The following is a 15,147-nucleotide window of genomic DNA, read 5'->3' on the forward strand; positions in this document are numbered from 1 at the left end:
ATCCGTAAAACCTCAACCAAAACACTTAGTTCTAACACAGACACGCACCTACTCATCCCCCACTTCAAGAACGATAGAACAGGCAGCTCCAGCTTCCCAGTAGCAGCCCCCAGAATTTGGAATTCAATCCCAGCTAAAAAGTGCAATGAGCGTTCCCTTACCAAATTTAAGTAACTCCTCAAAACTTGGCTTTTTAACAAATTCTAACCTCACAACAGTAACACAGCATGTTGCCAGCTGGACCCTGACCCAGTCCTGGCATCCCGTATCTCATCACTTCCACTCAGACATACTCATGCCACTTTTACTAACTTGAGACAACCGCTGTAAAAACATTCCTACCTTGTAAATAAATACTTTGTCTAACTCTGAAGACTGCAAGATTGTAAACTTATATTACCATGTAACTATTAATATTGTAAGTTTGCTTTTTTTATTTGAATTTAAGATTTTCAAAGGCATAGAGGAAAGCATTTCAAAGCAACGTTCAAAATCTAACAGAATAATTACATACAATTGAAGCATTTCCGCCCCTTAAAAAAAAAAAAAAAAAAACATGTGTACCCTTTATTCAAAATAAGTTTCTCCAAACGCACCCCACCCTCCCCGGAACATTCTCTCCCTGCTCCTTTACTGATGCGTATTATTAAAAAATAACTAGATTGATGCACAATATAACGTAATAACGTACATAGAAATCGCACTAAGATAAGTTGTCTCTGTGCGAGGTCCTCAGGGCCATGATATATGTCCTTTCCATTCTAACAGTTCGGCATATTCTCCTCAGGGAGATAGGTGCAACCTTTCATTGTCGGTCCATGCTTTAACAGTTAGTTCCTGGCAAGTACTTACAAAGTCTTTCCAAAGTAGGTCACATTGTGTGGATTTTGCATGTAGGGTTGAGGTTATTTTCTCCATAACACAGATATTCAATGCTAAATTAATCCATTCACCCTTGCTTGGTGTACTCTCAGACTTCCATTTAATAACTAGAGTGGCACGTGCTGCTAACAGGAGGTGGGCTGCCAGACCCTTGATTCTATATCTTCCATCATCACATTGTTCAAACCCAAAGATAATCAGAAAGGGGTCCGCAGACCACTGAATCCATCGAGATCTTTGATCAACCCCATGACTTCATCCCAGTAAACCTAGATCCTGGGGCAGCCCCACCACATGTGCCAATAATCGGCTATTCCACACATTTACGCCAGCAAAGCGGACTCAATGACTGAAACATTCTGGAAGGCCTGAGGGGGTCATATTGCCACCTGTGTAGCAGTTTGATCGCATGAAATTTGTATTGGCTGGATATAGAAACCTGAGGAGCGGCCCTGCACATTCTTGCCCACATATTCGGATCAACTTCTTCGCCCAGATCCTTCTCCCATCTACTCTTCAGGAGCTACGTGGAGCCCTTCCCCGCTTCAATCAGTTCCCTATACATGGCAGATATCAAACCTTTCATTTCTGTTCTGGCGTTCAAGAGCTTCTCAAAGGGGGGTAAGTTCTCTACTTGCATTATCTTTCCAGTCATCTCTTGTCATAATTCACTTAATCTGCAAAAACTTGAACAGACAGGGGGCTTGCCTCAGTTCTGAAATTGTGATGAAGGACCCATTCTTCCAGAGCTGACCCACCCTCTCCAGGCCAGCTTCGAACCATGGTTGGAATCTATCCAAATTAGGAATGCTTTCCCTGATGCCGAGGGCCCATAGATGACTCAGGGGGGACGGCCATGTAGTAATTTTCCTCATGTCACTTCTCTCCCTCCATATTTCCCAAATGGTCCCCGGTATCGGGTGTTCTCTTAACCTCTAATAATTTGTCTTTCGGTACCCATATCCACTCGAATACTGTTGCCGGGTCAAACAGTGATTGTCCATTGCAACCCATTGAGGTTCTTTATGGTTTCGCAGGTTGGGGGGGGGGGGGGATTGGGGGAGCAGAGGGATCAGGATTCGTAGTTGGGCAGCCTGATAATAAGTCTTCAGATCTGGCAGCCCCATCCCTCCCTTATCTTTAGGTAGTGCCAGGGTATCATAGGCTACCTTTGCTCCTTTTCCCTGCCAAAGGAACCTCACTATTGCCCTTTTGACATCAAAGAAAACCTTCAGCATTTGTATAGGAAGCATATAAAAGGGGTATAGAAAACGAGGGAGGCATACCATTTTGATTGCATTAAGCATACCCAACCACGATATCGTCAGTTTTTCCCATTTGGCGAGATCTGCATGAACCTTTCGGAGGTGGGGTGGAAAATTTGCTTCATAAAGTTTGTCCCTCGTGACCTGTATACCTAGATATTTGAGCTTAACATTTTCCAGGATAAGACCCAACAGAGAGTCTATTCACATCTGCTTGTTTGGTCTCATGCAGAAGAAATGAGACTGATTTGGCCTCAATTTTAAAACCTGAGATAACCGTATTCCTTACTTAATTGAATTGCTCTAGGAATGGAGGCTGTGAGGTTTGAGATGTGCAGAAGTAGGACATCAACTTACAGCGCTACCTTATATTCTATAGTTCCTAGTCGAAGTCCTTCAATCCGATGATCATCTCTAAGTTTGAGCTAAGGGTTCCATTGAGAGTGCGAAGAGTATCGCAGTGAGAGGGCATCCCCGTCGTGTTCCCCTATCTAGTTCAAACCATCGGGTGTATTCCCCGTTCACAAAGACAGGCTTTCGGTGAGGTCTATACTGCCTGAATCCCACCCCTGAATTTAGGACCTATTCCCACTTTGCGGGGGACTGCCATCAGAAAGCCCCTTTCAACCCGGTCGAAGGCCTTCTCTGAGTCGACCGACAGGAGAGCAGGGTCATTGTCATGATTCGAGATGCATTAATTAAGTGTAGGGTCTACCTCATAGTGTGGGCTCCCCGTCTACCCAGTATAAAACCGACCTGGTCTGCATGTATTAGACATGGCACGAATGTCTCTAGTCGGGCCGCAGTGATTCTAGTATATATTTTTTCATCCACATTTAACAAAGATATGGGGCGATATGAACAGCATTGCCTAGGTCTCGTCCCTCTTTGGGGATTACCGAAGCAAGGGCTCGAACAAAGTAGTCTGGGGCTTTTCCAGTGTCAAGGATCTCATTGAAGAGTTCCACCATCAAAGGGAGGAGAGAAAGGATTTATAGAATCCGGCAGTGTAGCCGTCCTCTCCAGGGGCTTTGCCTTGTGACAATCTCTTGAGCGCATTTTTTTACTTCTTCAGTTATCGGACCCTCTAAACCATGGGGTTCATCACATGATCGTTGCGGCCTTTTCACGAAGGACAAGTAATCATCAGACCTCTGATCTATAGAAGGCCTCATAGAATGTGGCAAAGGCTTCAGGAATGTTTGCATCAGTTGCAGTTTGGGAAGTTTCCCCCAGTTCTCCATTTCCAGGACCTTTCACTCGGTTTGTTGGTCACGTCATCTGGCTGCCAACAGGGCGCAAGCCTTATCTCCTTTCTCATAGAACTTTTGCCGCAAGAGCTGTAATTCTATGGACCATCAGTCCGTGTTCCAGGAGGCGGAGCTCTTCCCTCTTCCTTTTCGCCTCCAAGATCGTATCCCCTTTCCCACTCTCTTCCTTCCTCATCTAGAAAACAAATCTCATTTCCAAGTTTGTTTTCAACCAAATTCCTTTCTCTCTTCTTTACTCGCGCCCTCTATAATCAAGATTCTGCGCCAAGTCGCCTTACCTGCTTCTCACACTCAATTTGGAAACCCCTCCCCGGTGTTATTCATCTTGATATATTCGATAATCTCACGTTCCATCTCTGTCTTGAAGACTGTCTTTCCAGAGAGTTTCATTACATCACCATCGGCCCCCTTTCCTAGGTAAGGTATCCCAGTTAATGTCAGCTGTGACCATATCATGGTCAGACCAGGTTACCGGAACGATTTCCGATCTCTTGTCAGCATTATATATCTCCTCCGTTAAATATATATAATCAATCCTAGTGAACGTGTTATGGGGGGGCGGAGTAAAAGGTGTACCCCTGTCTGGGTGCCGTTGCCGCCACGCATCTCAATCCATATATCCTAAACATTTTTGCAACTTCAGTGCGCCCTCCCTCAACTGGTTCCTTTGCGTCAGGATTATCCGCTTTCCATTGCAAGTTGGGGTCTGCCCATAAATTAAAATCACCTCCAAGGAGGACATGATTTTGGGGACTGTCTTAGCAAGGGACTAGATTGTCCCGTGTTCGGGGACTATATGGTAGCAAATGCAATATTCACTTTTCCTATAGTGTCTGCCACGAGCAAAGCATGCCCATGCCTTGGTGGTCGTGAATCATAGTCCTTTTCTGATGAGTATCCCCACTCCCCCATTCCTTAGGGGTCCAGAACCCCAAAATTCTGATCCCGTTCGTACCCCTAGGAGCCTCTGTTCTTCCCCTCTAGCGTATTTGGTTTCCTATTAGAGGAGGACATCCAGTTTCGCCCTACGGAATTCCCAATATACTAAAGATCTCTTGGTTGGAGAATTGAGACCCTTGACGTTTAATATTCCAGTTTCATTCATCTCCTTCGGGTGGAACATTGCCCCTCCTGTATTTCCTCGATCCCTTAACCCATCTCCTTCTTGGCTCTTGGAGTTCCCATTGTCTTCCGCTCTGCCCGCTTCCTCTCGGGCTCCGCCTTCTTAACATGTCTCCAAAAGTTCTGAGGTACAGTTGCGAATCTCCCTTTCGGATCTCAGTAGTATTTTCTTGCCTTCATTTTCGAAAGAGAGGGAGAAGGGATAACCGCATCTACACTGAGATCCGCGCTCCTTGAGCCATTTCCTGAGGGGACAACACATTTGCCTCAAGGCCAGGGTCATGGATGATCGTGATCGTGATCTGTGCGTCGCCGCCCCCCCCCCCCCCACGGGTTATTGATCCACTGGTCTTGGCCTTCTCCAGAACCCTGGCCTTATCTTGGTACCTATGGAAAAAGGCAAGGACCGATCTCGGTCAGCCAACTCTATGTATCTTCTCCGTTTTGGGCTTGTCGATCTCATCTGCAACCAATAGTTTAATTAGATCATGGATAGTCTTTCTGATATCTCCCGATTCACCTTCATGCTCCAGGATGCCGAAGTGGTGCAGATTATTTCTCCTCTCGTGATTTTCCAAATCGTCCATTTTGAGTCGAAACTCTTCCGCTCTTTGCTCCATCTCCCTTATTCGAAGGTCCATCTGAGTTTCGAGAGTATCTATGGAGGCTTGGTCGTTTCCTACGCCTTCAAGTCTCTCTACGATCTTATTCATTTGCGGTGTGATCTTGTCCATCTTCCAACCTATATTGGCTCCCATGTTCTTTACTTCACTCCGGAGAGCAGCAATGTCCCCTTTGGTCAGAGCCGCTTCCATCCCAGAAGCCTCCATGATCGGTATACTAGTGCTTTCAACAGCAGGAGGGGGTGGAGGGTAGGCGAACTTGGCTAGTCTCAATTTAATGACCATATAAATCAAGGTGGTTCCTGTCTGACCTCATCAGGGGGGACTGCCCATTGGCAAGGGGAGGGCAGGGCAGGTGGGCCTCAATACAGTCTGTCTGTCGAAGGAGGGCACACGCCCAGTTTCCAGGAGCCCAACCCTTCAGAAGAGAGGAGAGCTCGCTTTTTTCACATGTGGATTTAAAGTGTGGGTACAGTAAGGCCTTGGACGTGGCATCTTCGTCGGGGGAGTCGATGCCCGTCCAATGCTGGTTTCAAGCAATTATTTAGTCGGACTGCTCAGTTTGCATTCGGCAGGTAGCTCTCAAACGATTCCCAAGCTAGAGGAGGGTTGGCCCAGTGGGGTTTCGGCTCTCTAGGTACGGTTCTTTGTGTGGGTTTCTGTCCGCCTACAATGGCTTGAAGGGCGGGACTTTTGTTTTGCTGTTGCAACCCTTTGTAAATCCCCAAAATCTGAATCAAGTGGTTTCAGAATGGTTCCAGGAGTCCATTTTAATTTGTATTATTCATTGGTCTCACTGCTCCTTGCATTTAGTTCTTTGTTTTTTAGTATTTGACCCTGAGGTACATTTTCCATTCAAAACATGTCAAGCGATCGCGTGTCCCAGGGTTCTGGGCTCAATAGGGAGTCTTTAATGAGGAGTCCTCTTTAGACCCTTCACTTAACCAAAGCTTTGGCAGCAGGTAGGGTGTGCTCTGATGCGGTTCAGAAGAAGGACCAGGTTGGTCTCAAAATCCCCTAGTCTGTCAGATATTTGAATGCCCTTCAATATACATCCAGAGGAGGGGGACGAGTTAAAGTGCATATGACCTGTGTGGGAAGAAGCTCATATGGTTCACTCTCAGCTGGATCCTGAGAACCGGCAGCGTGTGAGATCCGGTGGGATCTGCTCTGGGGTATATACGCGTTGAGGCGCTAAACTTCCAGTTACGGGGGCTTATCGTGGGAAGTCGACCATGGGAGCTTTAAACACTGCAGATCTCTGTGTTTTATAGGGGCCTCCAATACTGGGATGCTTCACCCTCTTTGGAATGCTTTGTGCCCTTCACCATCTCAGAGACGGTAGCGCGCAAGGGAGATTGCAATTATGTCCCAATGAAATCTGGGTTTATCCTAGCATCCGCCACGCTGAAGGGTACATGGGCACATTGTTCCGCGTGCGTGTGCCGTCATAGGGGCCCTCGGGCCAGTTTTCAAAGCCCTGCGCATTAAGCCGCAAGTCCGTTGTGGCGCGTTGGGTGCAAAAATGGCGTCCAGAACGACCTTGCAATGTTCTCATGTGTGTTCCGAGGAGGGGAAGGTCCTCCCTCGCGCATTCGCTCCCCCGCTGCAGTCGGAGGGCCCGGAGTCTCCTCTATATACACAGTTGGGGCCGAACACCGACCAAGGGACGTTTGTGGCAGACTGCCTCCCACCAGGGGAATCTGCGGTAGTCCACTCAAGGGGAGATGGCCAGGGTGCCGCTCGAGGGAGAGGGGCCGTAGGGCTCACCATATATGCACTGGTGCGTCAGCGGAGTGCCGGTCCAGAGAGCTACCTCGGTCCTTGCGCACACCCAGACGTTCGTTCGGATGAGCAGCAGGTCTGTATGTCGTGATCTTTACCCGGGCCGAGATCGACTGGGATGCCCTGGGTTCCTTCTGTGCGTCGTGCAGTCTGACTTCGTCGCAGGGCCAGGAGGATTTCCCCTCGGAGTCACGTGTGCCAAGGCTGGTTTCTCTTTCCGTGGCTTGTGGTGCAGCAGGCTGCAACTTTCGGTCTGGCTTTACTATGTGAATTCTTCACTGTTTTGCACTGGGTTTTGTCCTACAGGAAGGAGGCATATTCACACAGCTTGACACCACATACTGCTAGTGGTGGGGGTGGGGGGGGCGGGGTCCAGAAGTGGGGGCTCAAGTCACTTCAAGGACCTGTGAGGGGAGAGCTCACACAGAGGGAAGGATCATCCGTGCGAGCCTGGTGGCCAGTCTGTAAGTTTGCTTTTAACGCGTTTCTGTACCATTGTGAAGCTATTTAACAATGTATATGTGCTCAAGTAACAAGACTGCACCATTGCAAATCTATCAATATGCTACATCTAAGACCAAGTATACCTGTAAACGTATGCTGTGATATCCCAGGGTTTGGGCGTTCAACAAATGCAATAAATACCGTTCATTACTAGGATCTTACATCAGCTAAATCAAATAACCACAAAAATAACCAACAGTTTGAGATAACAGTACCAAATTCACACACTTTGAAAAACCATTAACTCAAGCAAAACAAGGAATAGAGGTGTATTGCTTTAAAAGCAGTTTACATTTTTACACTGCATCTGAAGGTTCTGCTGTACGAGATTCGATTTCAGAGATAAAATGGCTGCTCATTTAATTTAAAGAAAATGCATATTTTTGGGCTTAAAAACCTAAAATGGATTCATACCTTCTCGGCAGGTGTCTGGAGGGTGGTCGGGCAACTCTTCCCAGCTTTTGTTGACATTACTATCTACAGCACCACTTGCTTCCAAGTGTAACAAATGATCTCCCCATACTTTAGCATTAGGGTTCAATTCTGAAACTTTTGCAGATTCCTACAAAATAATTTGGAAAATATTTATTGAAAAAAGCTCCAATTCACTGAATTTATGTCACAAAGATAAGTATTCTGAATTAGCCCATTCATCCCTCAAAGTGAAAAGAAAAATACTTGCCTTTATTTTTGCACCACGATATCAGATTCAATGGTTTACACACTTGGTCGTGTTGCACAGATTACTTACCTCTCAGTGATATTCTTTTTGATGTATATTTTCCTTCCATAGATTGATCATCTATGTTAGCATATCTCCAGCACCAGCTCACTTCAGAAGCTTTTCCACAACCAGGAGGCAGAGTGGGGATCTGCATCTGCTCCACGCTACACCTCAAAATGCCCCAGGCCAGATGGGACATCCTGGCCGGTATATATATATGGAGCTGATTGACCCAACCCCTGAGTTACATCCACTTTCCTCATCAAATTTAGAGGCGCACGGGGGCACGGTCCTGGGAGCATGCGCTATCCTGACTCCTGCGCCACTCATCAGTCCCCATTGACGCAGCAACAATATTTAACATTGCCCAATCACACCAGTATTATTAGGGGGGTGGGGGAGGAAGATCGTGGGACGTATGGAGGAAAGGGGACTATGGACCAAGTATGTTAGTCACTACAGTGAGTGACTATTAATTACTCTTACGTCTTGTCCCCTTTCCTCCATACTGCATGGGCGATTACAACTGAATGTAGCCCCAGGGTGGAGAGGAGACCCTCCTTAAGAAAACAGATTAAGAACCGCCTGTCCGAAAGCCGCGTCTGATTTCGAGCCGGCATCCAAACAGTAGTGCTTACAGAAAGCCGAAGGGGTGGCCCAGGTGGCCGCCCTGCTGATGACCTGCCACAGGACCTGCCGCTGGAAGGCGATTGCCGTAGCTCTGACAGCGTCGGCGTGCAGGTTAGCTAGCAGTGGTTTGTGCTGCCCCTCGTAGGCCTCCCTGATGGCTGAAAACATCCACCTTGCTATAGAGGCCTTAGAAGCCCGATAACCGGGCCTTGACCACCCCAAAGGTGACAAACAAGGCGTCCGACCTGCAGGCGTCCGACTTGCAGAAGCCCTTGGTACTGTCCAGATAGAATTAGAATTTCAGAGCGTGCCTGCCATCCAGACAGTGCAAGACCCTCTGAGCCTTGGAATTAGGCTCGACAAAAAATGTAGGTAAGATTAGCTCCTCGTTTAGATGGAAAGCGGAGACAACCTTAGGTAGCAACGCAGGGGGTGTTCTCAGGACTACCAAATCTTTGTGAAAGTAGTATAGGGTTCTGACACCAACAAAGCCCGGATCTCGCTGACTCTGCGAGCAGAGGCGAGACCCACCAACAGAGCTGTTTTAATGGTGACCAGCCTGATGTCCACAGACACCATTGGCTCGAACGGTTTGTGTGCCAAGGCGCCCAACACAACATTGAGGTCCCACATGGGGTGTCGTTTGATAGGTGGGTAGAGACTGGTGAAGCCCCCCAAATGTCACGACCACCGGGTTGGAAGAGGAGACCATCTGTGAATTTCTCTAGGCCTCCTATGGCTGCCATATAGTTGCGGCATGTGTCCACCTGCATGCCTGAGTGAGCAAGGTGTGCAGAGGAGAGCACATCATCCAATGTGCACATAAGGGGGTCGATCTCTTTCGAGTCCGCCCAGTGACATTTACTCTTGTACTGGCTCCTAGTAGCCTTGCTTCCAGCACACTGACTGATGTCTAGGTTAGCCTGTGATCGGCTCAAGTGCTTCAGCGTGACCGGATCATCAACCATGCTGCGAGAGCCAATTTCTGTGGAGCGGGGTTGATGACTCTGCCCCTCTGCTGCGCAAGAAGGTGAGCTCGGCCCATCAGCAGGTGAATGGGTGGCCTGTCCAAGAGGCTGAGAAGCTCTGAGAACCACTGTCTCGCCGGCCACCACAGAGCAATATTCCTCTATTTTGCAGATCACCCTGTGGACCAGGGGGTGTGGGAGGGAAGGCGTACGCAGTCATGCAATTACACTGTATCTGGAATGCGTCGCTCAGGGAGCCGGGGCCTTTCCCCTGCCAGGACGCAAACTGCTGGCACTTCTTGTTGTCCCAGGAGGCAAAGAGATCCACATGAGGATGCTACATCTGCTGAAGAGCTCCAGCAGCACCTGATCCTGTTCAATTGCCACTCATAATTGTCTGCTCCCAGTCTGCTGAGCCTGTCCGTTTCCAGGTTGGACTCCCCCTGGAAGATGGATGGCCGTCAGGGCCCATTCCCACATGCTGATCGCTAGGCTGCACAGTGGAAGGGACCAGGTACGACTCGGCTTGTTGACATAGTACATGCTGGCGGAGTGGTCCATTTGGAGGACGACTACCTTGCCCCCAATGAGCGGAAGGAAACCTTTGAGAGCTAGGCAGGTGGCCTTCAGCTCCAGCCAGTTGACGGGACTCCTGTTCCTGCAGGGTCCAGACTCCATGGACACTGGTTGTCCAAAGTACCCCCCACCCCCAGCCTTCCAGGGAGGAATCTGGGGATGGTGACCTGCGGTGCCTGCTGCCGGAAGGGCTTGCCCTTCAGAAGGATGCAGTCCCTAGACCACCATGTGAGGTCCGGGAGGAGAGAAGAAATGCTGACAAGCTCTGCTTGGGAGCCCCTCTCCCGATTCCATGAGGCTGCGAAGTGTAGCTGTAATCTCATCTCGAGTCTTGTGTGGGGGTACAGCCAGTAGGACCACTGCCATGTTGGTACCACCAGGCTGAGGTCACTTCAAGGGTGAGGAAGCTAGTGGTGGCCCTCTTGATGGCCCATGATCTTGTACTCAGAGGGGAAAACTCTGAACTTGTGGCCCAGATGAGGCCAGGTTCTGCATAGGCTGCACCCGAGACTTCCAGATTGAGCAAAAATCCCAGCTCGTGGAGTGAGACCATAAAGGCGGAGGATGTGTGATGACCCGCCTCAGAGATCTCGTCCTGACAAGCCATTCGTCCAGGTATGGGTAGAAGTGGTGGCCCTGAGGAGGGCTGCCACTGCATTCATGAGTTTGGTAAATACCCTGGGGGCTGAATTGAAGCCGAAGGGTAACACCTTGTATTGGAAATGGCAACCCGTGATCCAGAATTGCAGAAAGGAGCAATGCGGCTGCCAAATCGGGACATGTAGATAGGCATCCTTCAGATCTAGAGAGCACATCCAGTCGCATGTGTACAATGTCTCCTCAATGAGTGCTGGCGTAACCATCTTGAATTTTTGAAGAGGGAAGGAGAGGTTGAAGGTGGAGACGTGGAGGATGGAGAGGTCCAACAACTAAGGCCAGCCTTGTTCTTTTGTATGGCAAAAATCCTTGAGTTGAAGCCCAATCCTTGCTGGGAGGCTGGGACTTCTTCCACTGCCTGGCTCTAGACGAGCAACCAAATTCCCGCCAACAGAGTTTCTGTCCCAATCTGTGGGAGGGGAGGAGGGGGGAGAGGAAGGGATCGGTAGGCGGTACCGTGTTAATACTACAGAGAATCCAGGGGTCCCCGAACTTCTGATGCCAAAACTGCGTCTAGAGCAAGACTGCCCTCCACCGAAGACACATGGACCCAAAGGGACAGGTCATGCCTTCTTTCTGTCTGAGGCTGTTGAGGAGAGGGGACTCAAACCCCTTGCTCCGTCGCCCTCAACCTCCCCCACTTTGTGGTTTGCGCCGGTGCCGACTCAGAGAACAATCATGCTGCATGGACCTCCATTCTTGGAAGCCATGGAACCACCTCCCCCCCTCCCCCCTCCCCCCTCCCCACCACCACACCACCACACCCCCGAACGGCCGCCACTTGTCAGAGCGTTGATGTGACTGGGTGTACGCCGGGGCGTGGCCTTCATAAGGATATAGACTTTGCAGTTTGCTAACAGTTTTTCTCTTTATCTAGCGCCTCATCAGTGGTGGAGTGAAAGAGTTCACTACCCTCGAATGGAAGGTCCAATATGCATTCCTGGAAGTCTGGGTTGAATATAGTAGCCCGAAGCCAGGCAGTCCTCATGTCCGTGGCGATGCATATGGCCCGGCCAGAGGTGTCAAGGTGGGCCACTGTGGACTCCATGTCTTGCGCCACCATTTTAGCCTCCGCCAGTCCCGCCATGAAACGTGCCTGCTCTGCACTGTAAGTTCTGGAAGGAAGTCTGCTATTTCCAGCCAAAGCCTCTGGTTAACAGCTGCCAGCATGGCATCCGCGTTGGATTGACGAAGATGCAGCAAAATGTTGGAATAAAGTTTCTTCCTGTATGCCTCCAAGATGTCCTCCTTGCCTAGCAGCGCCGAGGACTAGCTGGCCGAGGCTTTCAGTAGAGTGAAGCCGCAGCAGTCACTGAAAAGTGCAGTTGATGGTGGGCCGACAGCAACAGTGTATCCCCCTTCATTTGCCTATACTTGGCGTGGAGGCGCTGATTGACAGGCTGAGTGGGGCTTGAGCCACCCCTTCTTGGCCAAGGCGACAACGTCCTTCTGCATCGGGATCCCTGTTCTAGCCGCAGGGGGTAGATTGAGGACCTCAGCAAGTACATCCACATCTGGTTGTTAGACTTCGGGGTGAGGAAGGCCCAAGTACGCTGCCAGACCCGCGAGTCGTTCGTGGAAGGCCGTGGCCGACTATGGCATGTCACGGTAGTCTTCCACATCTGTGTCCACTAGGGCGTGGGTGGAGGAGTGTTTGGGAGAATTCTCCACAATGGCTAATTTCCCTTACCTACTGAGTCCCTCAGCAGCTTTGCTGGATTTCTAGGATTTTTATTTTTCATCTGGTAAGAGTGTGAGCCTTTTTCCCACTCTTACATGCGTTTTGCTGTGTGTATTTTCACTTTGTGATCTTGGGCACTGGAGCCTCACCTATCCATGGCCTCATTTTTCATGTGTTACACAGCACCTTCAGTGCAGTGACACAGGGTTGTCTTTAAGACTTCCCCCGGACTGCATTTTCTGGGGCCCACTACTGTCTCTCAGAAAAGATAAAGTTGCCATTAACTTTATTTTAGTCACTTTAAACCACAGACCCAGTACACCCCCATCCTACATGGAGTATTGGAAAGGGTTAACTCTTATCCCTTCTTGTCTGTCTCTTGGAGCCTTGTTTCGCTCCCTTTACATTAAGACTTGGCTGGTGGCAGTGGTAACTACCCTAACTTTTCTACCACGATTATCTTATATAAGCGTGGTATTGTTTTAAGCTATTATATTAGCCTCGAACATAAACCCACTTGACCAAATACATTTTATTTTGGCTCCAGCTGGGTTTATTTGCCCTTTCTTTTTGTTAAAGTCGTTCTCGTGTTTTTCTCTGCATGCCAAACCAGGGAGGATTCCTTTGTTCGCTGTCTTTTCGCGGGCTTCTGCACAGAAGCCCTCCTTAAGGCACCTGAAAGTCTGGGTAGGAAGGATGTGAGGGATCGATCTTCAGACACCTGCCATGGGTTCCCTTGGTAACCCAAGTCGCACTCCTGTTTGATTGGCTGAGGACACTATCCTTGCCAGGACAGCCACCCTGTTGTGTGATTCACAGCCAGGATGTATGAATGGGGGAGGGGGGGACTGCATAAAAAGCATGTCTCTGGGACTGGAAAGGCAGAGTCGCCACTGGAACGAAAGAACCAATGAGGAGCTGGCAGAAGAGGACCCCTACAATGACTGAACCGCCTGGTGAGGCCCTGCTGCAGGTCCGAAACGTCAGCATCCAACGACAGAAGATCCTCCAGGAAACTTCTTCCCTTGAACTGTTGGGACCAACCAGTTCGCCCCCAACTACAAGCCAGGACCCCTTTGCTCCAATTCGCTGTTCAGAGCTACAGTGGGCCGGACAGCCAGGAAGGTCGGACTCCGATTGGGTTTTAAGGAGCGCACCTTTTATTCATTGTTTTGCTCTGCTGCTGGCTTCTTCCCTGGGTGGCGCAGGACCCTCCAGTCTTCCTACTTCGTGTCAGTCCGAGAGTCGCTTCAGGACCCGTGAGCCTGCAGCAACCACCAGGAACGTCCGCCTCGGCTACAGCTCCCTCTCCGTTTTAAAGGTACTGTGCAAATCCGGTTGTAGGTTTCGTTCAACTGCGGTGAAAGTGTGACATTTTTCTCCAAACAGAGGCCTTGTCCTTCTCTTCTCTTTGAACTAACTTTTCTATCAACCAACCTCGCCCGGAATCCGTGCCATGAACTTTACCGCAACTACCCTGAACTGTGTGATCTTGAGCAAAAGACTTTTGACCCATTGACTTTGGCCCTACGCCTTTTCATCTGATGCCATCACTGTAGTTCCTCTTGTTCAATTGCCCTGAGTACTTACCTGTTGGTGTGACTTAATTTCCATTAACTTTGTCTTTCCCTCCCTTTTAAATTGCTGGAGTGCCATTTTGCTCCCACTTCATTTTGTGAGCTTAACTTGATAGAATTTAAGGGAAGTGATGTGGTGTATAAAGTGATTTTCTAAACTGCTTGTAATAGTGTAATGTTATACAGCTGAAGAGTGAAATAAACGTATGTTCTTTTACTTGAAAACCTTGAGTCAGTGTTTGCCTGAATCACAGTAATAGCTGTCCTTTGTGTAACTATTTGATACTGCTTACTTACTCTTGAGATCAGTCGGGCTGCTCCGCTACTGCTACCACTTTAACTGTGTAGTACAGGCTTGTACCAAAGGTGAAATTGTACTGTCACTTGTAGTCTTAATTGTGTGTGGTGTTCCCAAAGGGTACTGCATATAATTCTGCCTAACAAGGAGTGCTGGGCACCTAAGGCTGAAGTGTGGCGACCAGAGCTGGAGGCTGGTACGGAACCACCTGAACTGTGGGAGGCAGGGGAGCCGGAATCCAAGGGGCCGGTGTGGGCAGCAGTGGCTGCAACAGGGCCTGCAGTGCTGGAGCCATAGGAGGAATGATGATAGGCGTAGGGGCCAGAGGGGATCATGTCCCCGACCACATCCCCAAGGATGGCCCCAATCTGAGGAGATCTCATGCAGAGTGAGGAACTTTTCAAAAGAACCTGTCCTCACAGGCAGGTGGGTTGGCAGGTGATGCTGATGGGGTAGCGGGCGGCTGCTGGGGCCAGTGCATACTCTGTCTAGCGGGCTGCAGGGTAAACCTGCCATGCGATGCTGATGGATAACCTGTAGCCCACGTACCGGGTTGACACCAGTCCCACCTTGTAACTCGTTCT

The 15,147-nt window shown here is 49.3% G+C and overlaps 1 protein-coding gene across 5 annotated transcripts in view; it reads right to left on the reverse strand.

Moving 5' to 3' along the window:
• LARP4B (La ribonucleoprotein 4B) overlaps positions 1-15,147 on the reverse strand; it is a 2,592,412-nt gene that overhangs the window by 2,168,084 nt on the left and 409,181 nt on the right. For all 5 annotated transcript variants that reach the window (XR_011303320.1, XM_069648004.1, XM_069648003.1 and 2 more), the window contains one exon: positions 7,867-8,014. Coding sequence is in view for 4 of the 5 variants with exons in the window: in XM_069648004.1 (XP_069504105.1) it covers positions 7,867-8,014 (148 nt within the window). In the remaining variant the exon portion in view is untranslated. The remainder of the gene's footprint in view (positions 1-7,866; positions 8,015-15,147) is intronic.

This window comes from Ambystoma mexicanum, chromosome 2q (assembly GCF_040938575.1).
Source record: "Ambystoma mexicanum isolate Mex_15411 chromosome 2q, UKY_AmexF1_1, whole genome shotgun sequence".
NCBI classification, from domain to species: domain Eukaryota; kingdom Metazoa; phylum Chordata; class Amphibia; order Caudata; family Ambystomatidae; genus Ambystoma; species Ambystoma mexicanum.